The 19,401-nt window shown below is 40.3% G+C and overlaps 1 protein-coding gene across 2 annotated transcripts in view; it reads right to left on the bottom strand.

Annotated features, from left to right (window-relative positions):
* Positions 1 to 7,777: 7,777 nt before the first annotated feature.
* Positions 7,778 to 19,401, bottom strand: part of ATP9B (ATPase phospholipid transporting 9B (putative)) — a 286,527-nt gene continuing 274,903 nt past the window's right edge. Inside the window, exons 26-30 of one of the 2 annotated variants that reach the window (XM_075826526.1) lie at positions 17,720 to 17,828; positions 16,770 to 16,827; positions 15,621 to 15,824; positions 13,388 to 13,420; positions 7,778 to 11,062 (exon numbers count right to left, since the gene is read on the bottom strand). In XM_075826526.1, the coding sequence (XP_075682641.1) occupies positions 10,926 to 11,062; positions 13,388 to 13,420; positions 15,621 to 15,824; positions 16,770 to 16,827; positions 17,720 to 17,828 (541 nt within the window). In that variant the 3' untranslated portion in view covers positions 7,778 to 10,925. The remainder of the gene's footprint in view (positions 11,063 to 13,387; positions 13,421 to 15,620; positions 15,825 to 16,769; positions 16,828 to 17,719; positions 17,829 to 19,401) is intronic. The other variant, XM_075826527.1, reaches the window with a different exon arrangement.

The raw sequence follows: 19,401 nt of genomic DNA, 5'->3' as shown, positions 1-19,401 counted from the left end.
ATTGATAAATATGCATGTATTTAATAAGACACTTATCAGAGGGCTTTGGAGTGCAGTACATAACATTTTGGTTTTACCTGTTTAGACAAATTACCAAGATTTTCCATCTTAAATGCTATAAACAAGAAATATCAATGTCATGATAACAGCCTACATAGAAATCAATCAGTCTACACTGAAGAGGAAAAAATAAGAAACTATAAAGGGGTATTCCGGTTACAAGTTACCCCCTATCCGTAGGGTAAGGGGTAACTTGCTGATTGGCGGGTGTCCGACAGCTTGGACTCCCATCGTTTACAAGAAAGAGGACACCGAACCCCTCGTTTTAACCGAGCGCAGGTCGCTCATGCGCACTGCCGCTCCACTAATTCTCTATGGGAGCGCCGGAGATAGCCGAGAGCAGTGTTCGGCTTTTTCCGATGCTGCCATAGAGAATGAATGGAGCATGTGCATGAGCGACCTGTTGCTCGGTTCAAACAAGGGGTTTGGGGCCCCCGATCTTGTAAACTGTGGGGTTCTGAGCTGTCGGACACCGTATAGGGGGGGGGGGGGGTAACTTCTTGTAACCGGAATACCCCTTTAACCCCTTCCCGCCACAGCCCTTTTTCAGATTTTCATTTTCATTTTTGTTTTTTCCACCCCACCTTCCAAAAGCCATAAATGCTTTTTTTTCTGTCTATATAGTCCTATGAGGGCTTGATTTTTGCAGGATGAGTTGTAGTTTTTCGTAGCACCATTTATTGTGCTATATAATGTAATGGGAAAGGGGAAAAAAAATATTTGAATGGTAGAAAATGAAAAAAAACAGCGATTCCTCCATGGTTTTTTGCGCGTAGTTTTTCGGAATTTACTGTGCAATTAAAACAATTAAAACAATAAATAATTTTTAATAATACCATTTTGGTGTACATGCAATGTTTCGATCACTTTTTATTTCATTTTATGTAGGAGATGAGGTGACCAAAAAATAGAGATTCTGGCGTTTACAATTTTTTTTTTTATTTTTTTTACGGCGTTCACCGTGCAGGTTAAATAGTGATATATTGTAATAGTTCAGACTTTTACGGATGCGGCGATACCAATTATGTTTATTTATTTTATTTTTTTATTTACTATGCTCTAGGGCAGGGGTCTCAAACTCGGCCGGGTAAGTGGGCCACATATAGAAAAAATGGGAAGTTGACGGACCGCATTACTTTAAAATTTGATACAATACAAAATTATTGTTAATAAATTACTTATTTTGAACTACTATAACACTATATTACTATAATAATAATAATACTACATTACTATAAAATGAATACTACATTACTATAATAATACCGCTAGGTTTAAAATTTGAGATATTTCTCCATGTGCTTATTTCAACAATCCAGTTTTCCAGTTTAAGTGTCGCTAAATGCAGTTCCGGCGGCTCAGTTGGCAGCGTTTGGCAGACACATGTCAAGATTGGGCAGCCCCTTTTTAGATAGTGCCGCAGTGCCCTCTGTCTGTGGATGCTGCCGCAGAGCCCTCTGTGGATGGTGCCGCAGAGCCCTCTGTCTGTGGATGCTGCCGCAGAGCCCTCTGTAGATGCTGCCACAGAGTCCTCTGTAGATGCTGCCAGTGTCCTCTGTAGATAATGCAACACACCCCTAGATAATGCCACAGTGCCCTCCGCAGATGCTACCACAGTGATGTCAGGGGCTTGCCCAGAGCTGGAGTCCCGGAGCAGAGCCGCTTCTAGCACTCTGCCTGGGATTCCAGCTCTGCTCCTGACATCACTGTCCATATATGGACAGAGATGTCAGGGGAATCCCCAGAGCTGGAGTCCTGGGCAGAGCGCTAGTAGGCTCTTCCTGGGACTCCAGGTGTGGTCCTGACATCACTGGGACTCCTGCTCTGGGGAAGCCCCTGACATCATTGTCGATGTATGGACAGTGATGTCAGGGTATTCTACAGAGTCCCGGAGCAGAGCCTATACTAGCGCTCTGCCCGGGACTCCGCTCTGGGGAAGACCCTGCACACTGTCCATATATGGACAGCGATGTCAGGGATTTCCACAGAGTACCGGAGCAGAGCCTGTACTAGAGCTCTGCACTGGACTCCGGCTCTGGGGAAGCCCCAGACATCGCGTGTCCAAACATGGACACCGATGTCAGGGAATTCGACAGAGTCCCGGAGCAGAGCCGATACTAGCGCTCTGCTCGGGACTCCGCTCTGGGGAAGCCCCTTCACACTGTCCATATATGGACAGCAAGGTCAGGGAATTCCACATAGTCCTGGAGCAGAGCCTGTACTAGCGCTCTGCCCGGGACTCCGCTCTGGGTAGACCCTGACACACTGTCCATATATGGACAGCGGTGTCACGGAATTGCACAGAGTCCTGGAGCAGAGCCTGTACAGAGCCTGTCCATATATGGACAGCGATGTCAGGCAATTCCACCGAGTCCCGGAGCAGAGCCTGTACTAGCGCTCTGCTCGGGACTCCGCTCTGGGGAAGCCCCAGACATCGCTATTCATATGTGGACAGCGATGTCAGGGAATTCCAGAGTCTCGGAGCAGAGCCGATACTAGCGCTCTGCCCTGGTCTCCGCTGTGGCAGATGACAGGCCCGCGGGCCGCGTGCTTGAGACCACTGCTCTTGGGGGAAAAAGGGAAAAGTTTTAACTTTTTTTATTAGTCCCCCTAGGGGACTTCAACCAGCAATCGTTAGATCGCTTGCACGATATAATGCAATACTAATGTATTGCAGTATATCGTGATTCTAACAGGCATCCGGGGGCAGGGCTTAATAGGTGCACAAAGGCAGCCGTAGCAATCATTGCCCCCCCCCCCCCGCGCGATTGCGTTGCGGGGGGCGCGATGAGCTGTTAGAGGGGGTCGCCCCCTCTAACGATTTAAATGCTGCGGTCGCTATTGACCGCGGCATTTAACAAGTTAAACGAGCAGGATCACGCTCGAGCGCAATGTCGCTCGTTACTCTGAGGTGTCGGCTGTAACATACAGCCGACACCGGCATCGTATGGAGCGGGTTCACTCCGTGAGCCTGTTCCATACTTCCCCTACCCGACTTTGGCGTATGGATACGTCAAATGTCGGGAAGGGGTTAAAGAGCAAAAACACAGACAGAAAAAAAATGTTACTCTGTCCGTAGACTGTTATGTTTCAAGATGCTTGGAACACAAAAAGGCCAGATACACTGCCATGAAGATGCTTTGTACACAGACACAACACCTTCAGTCGTGGTCCCCAAGATCTAAGCTTGAGGATTGAATTTTGGTATTAATGTACAGCTCATGTAGTTTTTTGCTAAAAGTGAAACATATACCTTATGTAGCACTCGCAGTTCCTACAGACCCATAATACAGGGCCATAGTGACTCCATGTGCTGCCCTAACAAAGAGTTCACACCTATTGGGGGGGGAGTAGGATGGAGTTCCCTCTGCCGTTGAAAGCAGCCTGGATGAGAATGGCGAAAAAAAATGAATAATAATAACGGACTCTAGTGTTAAAAGCTATGTACACCTTTGAAAACGTTTTTTTTTTTAAATGTCTATCAGTGTGTTTGGTGCCACTTTCTAATTACTTTTTTATGAAAAATAATTTTAACTTTTTGAGATACAGCTGCTTTGTATCCTGTATACAGAACATCTGTATTTAGCACTAAAACCTGAATCCGCCAGGTCAGTGGCACTGACGGATTCAATGACAGCGGGCACATAGCAGCTGTATCTCAAAAAGTAAAAATAATTTTCGCATTAAAGTGATCCAATTTTTCACAAACACCGGAGTGCTGTCTCGTATTTTGGAGGATATTGGTTATTGGGACACTGGTCGAGTGTCCGAGCGGGAATTTTTGCACCCCCCACGGAAGGAACGGTGCTGCTTTTTCTCTTTTTTCTCGATCTATATATATATATATATATATATATATATATATATATATATATATAAACATACGTTTTCAAAAGGTGTTCATAGCCTCAGGGAGTACGGAGAAAAAATTATAGTGATGTAAGCTCCAATGCCCAAAGTTAGCCATACAAATAAAATATGCCTGATCCTTTCTTCCCCCTAGAGATGAGCGGCTGCAGGACAGGTCTGGCAGCGGTTTATTCTTCTCTATCCATTGAAATAAACATGCATGCTCGGCTAGGTCAAACGTGCATGCTTATGGTGAAATAGCTGCTGGCTAAACGTTCATTCAAACAATTAAACTTGCATTGCTTGTGTATGGCCAGCTTATATCACTTCAATCATGTATTTTTTTAATTGATGCTAAAAACTACATGATAAACAACTTCTATTGTCAAGTCAAAACCATTACAAATAAGTGCTCCCTCTTGTTGTCACTCATGTTGAATGGGTATAAAAACGAATTTGTTATCTGGGGTTTTACGGAGTACGTATTTCGATGTATGAAAATAACTTCACAAAGACAAACTGTAATGTTTTATTAAGTCTTAACCTGTACTGGTTAGAGTTATTGCAGTTATTACTTGATATGATCAGTATAGAAAGGGTTAACATTAAATATGGTACAGTGCCGTTAGTAGGACTCCTTTTATTGGCTGGGATCGCGCATGGTAATTTGGTGGCCGTTTTTGTTTTCATCCAGTGGCTGAAAACCTGTACAGACCTCATACGTCTCACATCTTAGGGTTTGTTACAATTGTATCCAGACTTCGCAATCCTTTGTTATGTAAACAGGCTGGGTTCAGGCTGATACATAGAAGTCTAGGTTTACATCATGTTTGGACATTACGATCGGCGGGATCGAATGATAAGCGGTAAATGAGTCTAGCAGTAGTGTTCATGACAGATTGTAGTGGTAAGAGTCCATTGAGAGGCCATGTAGTAGGAGATAGCAGAAGTCAAGGAGAAATTGAGCATGTGAGAAAGTGAAAATATCAGGACCATTTGCCAAAAGGGTTAGGAATGGTTTATAGTGCCCACCAACGTGCTTCGCTTATCCAATCCCTCTTGGGAATAAGAGCAAAAAGCACGGCACCACATAGTGCAGGTCAATCAGGTTAGGCAAGCTAAGGATAGTAACATACCATGCTCATGTAATAATTGTGTGGAAACAAATATTGAGAAGTTAGTCACAAGGGTAATGCACAGGTGCTGCTGCCAAGATCCAGACCGGTTAACCATAAGGTCACCGCTTGACAAGATTATTTGTAAAATGGAAAAGGAAGGATCTTATAAGGCGCTGCTGCGTGGCTGATTCAAAGAAGGGGAAATGGCAAGCAAAATATTTTGAAATATATCTATTTATTACAAACAATGGTGGCTACGCGTTTCAACGCTGTACCAGCGTCTTCCTCAGGCCATGGAAACGCGTAACCACCATTGTTTGTAATAAATAGATATATTTCAAAATATTTCGCTTGCCATTTCCCCTTCTTTGAATCAGCCACGCAGCAGCGCCTTATAAGATCCATCCTTTTCCATTTTACAAATAACCATTCCCTCTTGGGAACCTTGCTGCCACCTGAGCATAATAATGAGAAAACCCCCTGTATCTTTGGAGGGGTTTCTTGTTTGTATATGAATTGCAAACACATTATGAGTTGTGGTTTGGTGCATAGTTGCATTATATGCTCCACCACAGCAGAATGACGTATGTCCGGTTCCCTTCATGACAGACTGGTGCCACGCACATACAACTTCAGTGAGTGACATTGTTTGTTTCTGTCTAATGGCCTTTTGTTCCTAGGTAAAGAGAGAAAGCTGATGCTACAGTTCTCGTCATGCAAGAGTTTCTCTTTAAAAAAGTTAAATCGTATTTGCTTAAACTAGTATTTCATCTGCTCCTGAAAACGTCTGGTAAATGGTCATTTACTTATTGACATTTATAGGTGGGGGAAGGTCATCAGAAAGCCGAGAGGGACAGAAAAACACAGGTGACGTTTTATCTCTAGCAGGATATGAGGGGAGATCATGGACATGGAGAGCAAGACAGTTTCTGCTTAGTACAAGGGAATTAATAGAATTTCAACTTTCTCCATAGTAAAACAATTCATACATACATTTTACTATTCTTGTTAGGCCCCATTCACATGTGTATTCAAATAGGGTTGAAATAAGAACATTAAAAAATGCATGTAATACGGTTTTGTTTATCCACATTTATATGCATTTAATCTCAGGTCAACAAAAGGATTATAATTTAGAGGAATTTTCAGGTTTTTTCGTGCATGTCCACCCTTAAACATAATTTTTTTTTGTAAGCTAAACTTGCAGCCAACACTAGAGGGAGCTTGATGTATACGGTGATTATAATGGAGTTCAATCTATGAAAGTATGCTGTACACTCCTGAACTCCCCCTAGTGGTGGCTGTAGGCAGCCAGAATTTTATCGTTTCAATCTGCCGAAGCAGGTAATTTGGAGCTCTGTAATAGGAAACAGAGCTCTGACTGCTATAGATATAAATATGACATGGTGTAAAAAGTGGACATATACAACTTTCTAATCTACTTTGTGTTTCACGGTTTGCTGTGAGAGAAAGGAAACTGGTGTTTACTATTGTATTCACTCTGGGCACTCTTCTATGAGTTGAACCAGTTTGAACTAAAGGCTACCGATACTGATTCAATGAAGCAAACTATGTGGACAGGAGAGAGATCTCTGATGCATTTAGTTCTCAGAGGTTTGCCTAGGCTGGATACAATGAGATCTACTTCTTAATTGTGAGCAGGACTAGAAGATCTGAATCTGAAGCTATTTAGTTAAAGAAGACCTCCAGTTGTCCACTGCCTCGTCTGTGCTTTAAAAAAAGCCTCCACCTTGATTCTTAGATTTCCCCAACTTTCTCTTCCTCTCTGCTTTGTTATCAATCCCATGATGCTTCAGCACAGCATCACATGACCAGCTAAAGACCATACCATTTCTGCATGCTGGGGGACACTGTGATTATCATTCTCTATGTATTCTCCTAAATGAGCTGAGAAACCTTAAGTTTACAGACAGGGAGGCTGCACTATATTATTCCACATTATACCTGTGTGACAGGAACCTGTCTAAGTATTAGTGGTAGCCGATGATAGAAGTTTCTGTCCCCCCTGTGTAAAACTAGTGTGGTACAGGAACTGCTGAAGCCTGTGACGGGTGACACATAGATCTCCATAGACTCAAGAAGAGAAAGCGTGACACAGAGCCGGATTCACACTGCTGCTAAGCAACCACCCCAGTCTGATATATAAAGATAGAAGCAAGAAAAATAACAGAGACTGACACGTGGAATACAATAATGGTACACATGGGAAAGTTTTGTTTTGTCCGTAGTGTCCCTTTAAATCATATTCATCCAAACTATAAGCCGTCATATATCCTAAATATTCAGTATGTTCTACCATATTCTCTCAATAGAAGTCATTGAATTCTGCAACACAGTGCAAAGTTACCGACCAGTTGTAGGTGGCCTTACTGTTGTGTTTCATTACACAGGCCCAAACTGTCATTTCCTTACTGATGCTTAACTCAAATACGTCTGGCAAAAGACCGGTCTCCTCGTCATTGAACGTGGATGATTAGTTTGAAGATAATAAAAGTCCCAGACAAATGTTCAAATTAAAGCCATAATCTCCGTCTCTCCTGTAAAGTGAAAAGTATATCAAATGTGTTTATTCCCAATTTTCTATAGAAACTTTGCTTAAAATGTTGTGACAGTCAAGGGACAATTAGCATTTTTTACTTTAAAACCATACAATCTGGAGCAGTTACACGTGAAGGTATAGATTTCTGTATTTCAGTATTTTATTAGATATACAAATGACTTTATTTACAATATTTAATAAATGATCATGATGATAGCTACACAAGACTTTTCCTAAAAGCAATTCTTGTATCAACAGCGCCATCTTGTGGACTAAACTCAGAACGGTTGTTCTTTTTACCCTTGACTATCAAGTTTTATAAAACATTGTGTATTACAAAATATGTATTATAAAAACACAAAAAAATGCTTCTTGTAGAAACTTTATTGCTTATATAACAAAGATATACAGTATTTCAAATAAAAGACATCTTGATCAAAACAATTACATTTCCACAGGCTTTAAAATAACACAAGTATATACAAGTGTATGTAACCTATTACAGGTCAGACACAGATTTAAGTAGTCAAGTATTTAAAGTAACACTGGTTAAGCGTATCATGTTAGTGGTGTGTTTATAGAGCGCTATCTAGGGATCTATTCTCCCTTTTAGACATTATAAAATATAGGGACAGAAGATTGAGGTGTTTAGGAGGTTTAGCTCATAATGCTAAATCTACGTATACAACAGAATAGAAGAGATCGTCCTTAGGTGTACAAGTGCCACCGCTCATTGTGGTCTGATACCCTGCTATAATACAGAAATCATAGGGATAGCAATACCTAATGGAAAATAAAGAATTCTTCAAACATAATAATAAATAATACATTACAATATTTATTTACCTGAGTAACCAAAGTAAGCAAATAACAAGGCAAGTAAGTAAACATAGTGACTAAAACCCAGTGTATGATGAGGAATGTACAGCTCGTCTCTCCTGCGGGTATTTTATAATGTTTTGTCTGTAGTCGTAACTCTTACAATCTCTATAGATAACCGGTTATGAATGTTTAACAATAACACAGTTTTTCTGCACGGACCGGGCACAAGTATCTGCGTAGGACAGAACATATGGGTACATTTGACTTGTGCCAGTCTGAGTAGACATACAGTAAGTAGGGAATGCTCTCCATCCTAAGAAAGCTTCACGTGGGGACAGATTATAGGAAAGAGTTGTGGACAAGGAACAGTTTCTATCTGTGTTAGGAAGCAGAACTGCACCAGACAACTCAATAAAAAACAATTAAAATAAAGATATAACCTAAAGCTACTGCCCACACAATACTAGAATACAGGGGCTGCATGATTTTATTGGCAGTGCCATCTACATAGTATGGAGATGCAGATCACTTGAAACAGAGCGCCTCATAGGACAGTACGTAAAAATTTGACACGCTTTCAAAGATATTGGGGGAATTGGGCTCACCTAGGACACAACAACCAATGCAGAATGAGCTTGGTATCAACCTGGGTGCAGCCGTCTGGGTTCTTTCACCGGCTTTGTCTTGCAGACGTATGGCTGGCAATAGTAGCAGTCTGTTTTTTTGTAGAAATAAAAAATACTGGACCGGCGCAACCATTGGTCATCGGAATAAAAATGGACATATGTCAATTTTATCTGAAGAGGTTTTTTACCTCGAAACGCGTTATATGTATTGGAGACAATAAAGACTCTCTACCAATTTGAAATATCCAAGGACTTTTTATTATGATGACCAAGGAATGCGCCAGTCCAGTATCCTTTATTTTTACAAAAACAGACTACATAGCATGGAGTTATGGAAATATACGAGTTATGCCGAAGGTCATGTTCCCTTCAGTCCAGAGATCAGCAGGGGTCTCCGCTCAAGAACGACCCCCTATCATGTCAGAAGCTAAAAACCTCCAGTTTAAAGTAGCTATAACCTAAGTCCTTACTGTATAGTGTGCAATATATGTGCTCACACTTTGTAATATACATCCTGATAAATACTGCCAGTAGTAGTTATTGGGTACTGGCAGATGGTGGGGGTGAAAGTTCTTACAGTCACGTCTTTGGTCTTGATTGTAAGAACAAAGATGCTTACTTTGTTGTCTATGGCAAAATTCTGACAGTGTGTATATTAGAAAGTGAGCTCATAAGACTATTTAGAATTAGTGTAATGATTTTAGTTAAGATTTTCCTTTAGTTGCTAGTGGTAATTAATTTGATGTCAGCAACCAACATATTCAGCAGTAACGTATATAACAATACAAAGATCGTCTGCTACAACTGCAGATTTGTGATTCTATATGTTCTTCTAAACAGGCCTCCTACATTACAATATATTAGGGAGTAGCTTAAATAACAATTCCCGAATATAATGTTTTTATAATAAAACCAGAATCTGGTATAAGGAGTGTTTCCATAATAACATACATGACTGTATGGCCGCTTCACAATATGCATCGCTGTCCTGCCTATCTGCTGTTGATAACGGGCACCTTCCTTCTGACAAGTCTGGAACACAGTTTATATAATTTTTAATATAGAGAATAGCTCCAAAGGTCTTTGGTTAGTCATAGTATACATTAGTTAGAGCAGGGTTCTGGTATTTAAGCCTCATTTAGAAAACCATACAGAACCTCTAACAATTCATACTGGTTTTATCTGGGAAAGATAGGCCCAGGTTAAGGCGGCTGCTCGAACACTCTATTTTGGAGAATACCACCTATCAATTTCCTTATAACCATTGACATGTTTAAGTACCATCATTCCAGTGCTTTATTTCTAAGGGATATTACTGGTTTCTATACAAGACTGCATAGTAATATATTAGGAAGAAAGGCTGCATCTACTAAGGTACCCTTTAAAGAATAGTAATGTGTATTCTATCTGGAGCATAATGTAGTATAAGGGTAACATTCCTCTTCATAATAATACGATTACATTGTATATACACATCCTCTAGTGCATGTTTATCAAAATGAACAGAAAAAAAAATTAGCAGCATACAAGGAAATGATAAGGTTAAAGTGAGGGTTCACGTAAGGGGTTAAAGTAAGGTTATGTGGGACTGTAGGATTAGGTCTTTGAGTAATACGGAGATAAAGAATAAACCAGTGACAATGCCAGGATCCCATGCTTAATAAATCAACAATAGAAAGTAAATCAGGTCAGACATAAATCTCATTGTCGTTCTTACTGACTAGTATCAGTTATAAAACCCTCTTCTCATCGGGTATCATATAAAAACCTTTCTCTTGTGCTCTTCTCCTCTTTGGCCCCCTGTAACCATCTCACCCACCAGGCTGAAGTTACTAGAACACAGCGAGGCTGCGAGAGGCATGTCACGGCTGGAGTGCCATAGGTTCATAACTAGGAGGAAAGCTTGGAGTAACTTGGCGGTGAGAATTTGCGCTTCAAGTACTTCAAAATATAGAGGGGAAGACAGCTGACAACGGTGATGGCCGATACTTTCCACAGGAAGGCTAATGTTGTAATAAAAGCAAAATCTGTGATAGGGAAGAGAACAACTGTTTTAGTATTATCGCTAATGATAATCCAACACAACGAAGGTGATACTGAATGATCAGAGTCAGTACTAATGTTACATTGCAGGCTTACACATTATAATCATTTCTAGATTTTACTTTGGTGCACTCTTATATGTAACACACATCACCACCATCAAAGTGCAGTCAAATGATTCAATGTGGTGAGTTATTCAAAAGGTAAAAATTATTTCAGGGTTATATCGAGACATCAAAATTCTCGCCTAACAGGTTCCCAGCCAACACATTTCACATAATGCGGAATGAACATACATGATATAACATCGCGTGTGCTGTATAGTGTTTCATGGCTTCACGACTTGTTATACCATGTCATCAAAATAACGGTGGTCATACATTGGCTATATACGAACAGTGCATTCCATCTTGTAGCCCATGTCCCTTCATTCCAGCCTAGGATCCAGAACAAGTAAGAAACACTTGTCGCAGATATACATATAAACATGCCCTGAGTCTGTTATTGGTTCTTTTAGCGGCTATAAAAATGATAAAATGTATGTGTCTGTTTGTTAGAAACGGTCTAAAAAAAATGATAGCTGCAAAGAAGCAGACTTTCAGCTATTCATCTTATCAAATCACCCAAATGTAAGATTAACAAATGAAAAGGGGTAAGAAGTAAGAAAATAGTGTGCCGGGAGAGGTTATGGGTGGAGGTCAGAGAAGACCATTGTGCAACAGAAGACAATCCCTTTCTAGAGTTCAAAAACAAGCAAAGCAGTCTTTCAGAGGTGATTCTACCGACAGTTATTTCTATCCACATGAACACAAGTAGAAGACAAGTAATTACCTACACCATAAACATGAACACCGGCCTCGGCCAAGTGTTCATGCTTATTTCAATGAGCAGAGGGGAATTAGCCACTGGCGGACAACTCTATAAGCGACTTGTTCCCGTGGGTACAAAGGATGAGTATGTTGAAATCTTAAATGCCCAAACTCTCTTACCCGCGATATCTGCCATTGGGGGAGAGTTAGGAGGCCTCCATACACAAGATCTAAGGACGATCCCGCCCAAATTGGCAGGTTTAGACAACTTTTATCGTATGTGTATGGTCAGTACTGGTCCACCTATTCTCCTGCAGGGTTATCCAAAAAAAAAGGCAAAGGTACTCATAAGGCAAAAAGCCAATTTTCCTCATGTTAGGGGATAATATTCTAAATCCTATCAGAATAATTCCATGGATCAATAACCCATCTCCTGTAATCTACTATGCATAACGTAATGTTATTTCTCCATGAGATTTACCACGTCAGATTTAACAGCAACAGACTACCAACCTACGATTGGCTCAGCATGTACTTTTACAAATAAAGCGTCAACCTGTAGTCTATCGTTAATATGTCACTATATTACAGCTGACACCTGCTGCTGATAGCGCAGAAAAAGTTCCTGTGCCTGCCTTTATATTTACAGCACTACGCGGGAAGTACTGAGACCCCCAATGATCGCAATAATATAGCACCAAGCCCCTTTGGCTCCTGTCTGATTTCCTCGGGGAGCTGAATACAAGTTTAATGACAGTGAGCTTAAAGGATATGCAGACGTTTATTTTTTTAGTTTTTTTTTTTACTAAAACATTGTATTAGAGTGTTTTGTGCAACTTTGTAGTTTGTTTTTATTAAAAATTATTTTCACTTTTTTAGATACAGCTTATATGTATCCTGGATAAATAGAAGCTGTATCGTGCACCGAAACCTGAATCCATCAGGTCAGCAGGACTGATGGCTTCGGTGACACCGGGTCCAGTGTGTCTCTAACATGCAGGATCCAGCGGTTATCAATCACATCTAAGTTCATAACTTAGATGTGATCGATAACAGCGGGATCCCGCTATCACCGGAGCCATCAGTCCCACTGACCTGACGGATTCAGGTTTCAGTGCAGAACAAAGCTTCTATGTATCCAGCATACATATAAGCTGTATCTGAAAAAGTAAAAATAAGTTTAAATAAAAACAAAACTGTAATACAATGATTAAGTATAAAAAAAAAAAAAAGTCTTCAAAAGGTTTACATAGCCTTTAACCAAAAAATTGAATAAATCCCCCGTACAAGTCTGTATATATAATATAATGTAAAAGCCTTATATATTTTCCTTTTATTTGAGCCTCAGTTAATAAAAGGGATTGGCTGCATGTTCATCTGCAGAATAAACGTAAAAATGGTTTCCTATACTTTATAATAGGGATACAATATACTGCACATAAGAATAACCAGAATTATTTCACAACATGTGGAGTTTATGGACATATTGAGAACACCTACCTAAGAAAGATCCCAAAGAAATTCTACCAAGACCTGAGTAAAAGAAAAGAGAGACAGAAGCAGAAGCAAAAAGGAGATAACAAAGAAGTAATAAAGGCAGAAAATATAACGGACGCAGCAGTGAGGTTAGCAATGTATTGCCTGGATCACCCTCTTCCACAATTCTTACCCATGATTTTGTTTGTCTGGTCATTTGCACTTTTTTCTTTGCCTGGTATATCAGTATGGTATAAACTAGCCTAATAATCATCAGTTACTATACTACAATGTTGTTAAAATAAGAATCATCATCAGACATCTCATATAGATATATAACCAGATGACACTGCTCCATGACAATTGTGGGAATCTGCGATTCCCAAACAACGGTGTCACGGTCCAGAGGCTAATCTGATGCACACAGCAGTACATGAAGATAAAACAATGGGCCATATATTTTGGTTTATAATTCAGCACTCTCAAAATGATGTTCTCAGAGAAAGCGGATTTTGCTTTGATAGACTTATTATTACATATCAGAATATTTAAAATCTTCTTTACATGATGCAGGTTCCTTTAACCAGTTCAGGACCGGGCTATTTTGAGCCTTCAGGACGAGACACCGTTTAGCCCTTTTTAGCAAAGTTTTTTATTTGTTGGGCTAATGACGTGATTTTTGCGACGTTTTTTCCATAGACAATGCAGGTTTCTTTTTTTATAGTTTTTATGCACACCATTTTTGCTATTTTAGAATTTTTATTCATAAAGTTTGAAAATAATAGTAAAAGAATAAGCTTTTTAACGTTTCAGCTATTTTTTTTGGGTAATAATACAGTTTTACCCTAAAATAGACCTTTTATTTGTAATCGTCATTGTTTACCGTGAATTTTAATATATTACATGTCTATATTAGGGTAATTGGGACAGCGCTAGCGTTACAACAATGATTGGCGGGGGGAGTTGTTTTTTTGGCGTGGGTATTTTATGTGTATTTATTATTCATTTTTCTGCACTTTACTTTATTCTTTTTTTATTACTATGGTCTGTCCCTGAAAGGTCAAAAAAGACCTTTGGGGAACTTTATATATATTTTTTCTTTCTTTTACACCATCTTTTCCACTGTAACTGGAGCTGCACAGCAGCCCCAGTTACAGGGGAAATCAGCCCTCTCATAGTGACTATTGTCACTAATAGAGCTGTGCTGGGTCTAGTTAGACCCAGCAGCAGTCTGTCAATAACGGCACCCGGCGATCATGTGACCAGTCACATGATCACCGGGAGGAATAGAAACAGCGCCGCTGCTGCTGTCTCTATTCCTGTACACAGCGTTCATTGAGCGCTGTGTACAAGTGATCAGAGAAGGCAGAAGCAGCTAAAGCTGCTTCTATCTTCTCCTCAGGGTCCCCGGCAGTCACTGACAACCGGAGACCCGACATTCAGCTGCCCGATCGCTCGGGCAGCAAGTTAAAACCCGAGCCGCAAAAAGTCTATGATTTTGGCTTTAAGGACCCTGACCGCTAGCCGTAAAAACACAGCCAGCGGTCGGGAACCAGTTAAACAAATTATACTGCCACAAGTATAAGAACACCCCTCCTAACTATTAAGTTCAGGCGTTTCAGCCACAGTTATTGCAAACAGGCATGTCATCTCTATAGACAAACATTGGTGGTAGTATTGGTCGTACTTAAGAGCTCAGTGACTTTAAACGTGGCGCTGTCATAGGATGCCACCTTAATCAAAAGTTACTGAAATTTCTGATCTGCTAAATCTGCCCCGGTCAGCTGTAAGTAGGAGTAACAACAGCTCAGCCATGAAGTCACATAAGCAAAAGAACTGTGTGTCAGGAGCTTCATGAAATGTGTTTCCACGGTCGATCAGCAGGCGTGGTGTAAAGCACGCCGCCACTGGACTCCGCAGCACTGGAAAAGAGTTCTCTGGAGGAATGAACCACCTTTCACCATCTGGCAGTCTAATAGATGAATCTGGGTTTGGTGCATGCCAGGAGAACACCGTCTACCAAAGTGCATACTTTAAAAAGTGGCCCAAATCCATATTAACGCCCATGGTTTTGAAATGGGAAGTCCAACAAGCTTATGTAGGTGTGAAGGTCAGGTGTCCATATACTTTTAGCTTTATAGTGTACAATTAGAATTCATGTTAATCTGTGTTAGAAGTGTGAGCCATAATAGTGATAATAAACAGGTATGGTAACAGACCAACGCACTTTATATAACACGTTACCTAAAAGACTTACCAAAATACTCATTAAGGAAAGCAAGTGAAGCCACGTAGCAACCAAGGCTGAAAAATTCGGCTACAACCATGAGCCAGTGCCATGTCCTTATAGTTAATGCAACCATTAGTAATTCTGTCAAAATCAAGGCAGTGAAGGAGATGGCAACCACATGAACAAACTCTGACTCGAAAAGTAGGAGCGCTCCATACATCAATATGCCACCTAAAACACAAAGATATGTGGAATTATATATTCACGTTAAAAGTATAACAACACAATTTTGCTAAATTTCCAAACAAGCATTGTATATCATAAAGAGCATTTCTCAATTCTCACTTGACATGGACTTTGACCACAGGTAAATCACAGGTGTCACTATGTAGTAGTAAAAGGAGACTCCAGAACTATAAAGGCTCCCCCAAGAAATCCACAATTTATTGTAACAAATTAAAAAATCCATAGAATATTATTATTATGCAAAAGTAGCAAACCATAAAAGAAAGATATAAATTTGGTATTGCTGTAATTGGAAGGACACGCAGAATAAATTATATCACACGGTAAACAGTGTAAGAGGTTAGCAATCAGAACACGATCACCTAGAAATACAGAATTACCTTTACAGGGGGCCTATCGTCGCACATAGGGTACCTTTATTTAATAATAAAATCATTAGTAAAGTACTATTTTCCTAAACGTACGTGACTAAAATGAATGTAAAGGAGTATAAAGGTATAAACACTTCTAAGGTTTCAGCCAGTGTATTATGATGATGCCATATACAGGTATAACATGCTTACTACAACAAAGCAGTTTGCCAAGAGAACACTTTATTTTTTTTACTGCATAATGTACCTTGCACTGTGGTCCTAATTTTTAGATAGTCTGAACTGCGTGCAATGTGAGAATCAAAAGTTCATATTTTTTACAGGATTAAGCTGGAATTAAAACAGCACTGATTCCAGGTGACATGCATCAATACTAATACCCATCACCCATCATGCAATGCAAGCTGGCAAGGGGTGCTGCCGGACTATCGATTTACCTGATAAAAAGAAAGCAATATATGACTGTTGATAAAATTTTAAGCTGGCGGAAGCAAACCTGGAAGAAAAACAATGATGGCAGACAAAAATCCTTTCGTCTAGCTAAATGAGCCTCTCTTACCTTGGTATATGCTGATTAAAACCCAGATGAGGAAGGTTTTAAAAGACAAAGATCTTCCCTGTGAATAAAGAATGGTAATGTTAAACAAATAGCATTGTGTTAATACAAGTAAACGGCTAATTTGGAAGAGCGTCTCAGCTTTCATCCTCTACAATTTTAAGTTATAACCTAAAGTACTTTGAGAAAACAAAATACTTTGGCTATAATAAAATTCAGACCTAAAATGTCCTTTACAAAGATGGGCATCAATTTTGAAATGTCTCAATGGCATCTCCAAAGGAAGGAAAAGGTGAACATCTCCCAATAAAACTGATGGCAATAAACAACATAATGTTCAGGGTAGGGAAGAAAGGGGCATGTGATTAAAAAAAAAAGAAACAAAAAAGAATGTCAAATAAAAAGTGGCTTTGCAGTATTCACCCCCCCCCCAATCCATCCAAAAGTGCAGCTACCTAAGGGTATATTTAAATGTTGCAGATGTTTTTGCCGAAATTTCAGCAATTAACCTGTTGCGTGTCAACAATTGTTCCTTAGGGAACAAGGGAGAGAGGAACACACAAGAACCATGCTGCCCCTGTCTCCCACTAGGAACTGAGGGATGTGGTAGCATAACCTAGATTCAACAGGTAGCCCCATCTGAATTATTATTATTTGTTTTTATTGATCTAACCATTCTTCCATTTCTAGTTAATTCGGTTTTGCTTCCGTTCTATTTATGGCAGGTGACAAAAGTCCACAAAGAAACCTTTGCGGTTTTATTTGCCCACTGTTATTTTTCTATTTCTATGTTGATCTGTCAGAAATGGAAAAAAAAAAAAGACCTGACCAAAGACCTAATACATTCATATAACTTGGTAAGAATCAGGTAATAATAAGCCGAGATCCTGACTGAGACCAGACAGCATAACATGCTACAAGAAGACTGGGAGTATGTACATTTTGTAGACTACCTTTGTGAGGTCTTTATAGAGCTCCGGGTACAACAGAGCGGTTTCAGGTTTCACATCTTGATCCAGTACTAATGAGAAAACTGGAAACATTGTGTAGATGGTTGCATACCTTGGAAATAAAAATAAAGAATAATTAATAACTAAATTTCTACAACATTTTTCAAAATAAAAAAGCCAAAGTTCTTGGAATAAGGTTGGGGCATATCCAGAATTCAAGGGGACCCATAGCAAACACAGTGATGAGCCCCCGCTACCTAGTTGACTGGACTGTAGTAATGCAAAGAACATAAGGAGAACAACAATTAAGAGTTAGTAGTGACACGTAACAAATATTCTACACAATGAACAAAATACATACAGTATTACTGCCAGGAAGCGAAAGTCAATGTTTTTACCCACCACGTTCCTGAACCTGAGTATGCCCCTGAAGCCTCAGGACCCCACAGCAACTTCTATGGCTGTAATTATGCCCATGAAACAAGCAATTCTTACTGTAGACCACAGAAAATATTGACTTCATTCAAAACCCACCACAGGTATCATTAGCATTAGGACCTATTCACATCACGTTGTAGCCTTCCGTCAGAGATATACGTTGGGAGGACTTCCGACGTATACGTCAGACGGAAGGCTGAAACATATCCCACTGTATACATCGCCCGTACTCCCGTGCAGAGTGCTATGTGAATCTCTGTGCCCGTGGAAGCTCCTGATGTGACTGTCTATATATGGACAGAGATGTCTGGAGCTATAATGCTGTAGTGCCCGTCCAGAGCATTGCAAGCGCTTTGCAGTCCTGAGACTGCTCTTGTCAACAGCTTTTCAATGCAGGAGACCTCCCCTAGAGACTCGCAACATTATGACCGGGGACTCCGTTTCTGCACAAGCCCGTAACGTCACTGTCCATCTATGGAACTTTAGAATGCTGGAATCCCTAGCAAGAGCGTCGGCAACGCTTTGGCCTGGGGACTCCACCCCCTAGAGAAGCTGCTGACATCACTGTCCATATATGGACAGTGATATCAGGAGCTTCCCCAGGGCCAAAGTCCATGGCCAGAGCGCTTCCGATGCTCTGCCCAGGGACTCCGGCATTGTGAAGCCCCAGACATCACTGTCCATACATGGACAGTGATGTCGGGAGCTACCTGACGTATAAATTTAATGTATACCTGTGACAAATGCTATACATTGGCATACGTCACCCACAAGTTTTCATGTAAAAAAAAATGTATACCGCACACTATACTTTTCTTTTTTTGCGGATCCCTTAAAGAGGCTCTGTCACCAGATTATAAGTGCCCTGTCTCCTACATAATCTGATCGGCGCTGGAATGTAGATAACAGCAGTGATTTTTATTTTGAAAAACGATAATTTTTGAGCGAGTTATGAGCAATTTTAGATTTCGTTTCTTAATGCCCAACTGGGTGTGTTTTTACTTTTAACCAAGTGGGTGTTGCAAAGAAGTGTATGACGCTGACCAATCAGTGTCCTACACTTCTCATTGTTCCAGCCCAGCATGATCCACAGCACAGTGAGATTGTGCAGTGAAAGAAGCTAGGCTGGAACAATGAGAAATGTAGGACACTGATTAGTCACTGATTGGTCAGCCTCATACACTTCTTTACAACACCCACTTGGTCAAAAGTAAAAACACGCCCAGTTGGGCATTAAGAAACTAAAT

Source organism: Rhinoderma darwinii, chromosome 5 (genome assembly GCF_050947455.1).
Source record: "Rhinoderma darwinii isolate aRhiDar2 chromosome 5, aRhiDar2.hap1, whole genome shotgun sequence".
NCBI lineage: Eukaryota > Metazoa > Chordata > Amphibia > Anura > Rhinodermatidae > Rhinoderma > Rhinoderma darwinii.
This window is presented reverse-complemented; position numbering and strand designations above follow the sequence as displayed.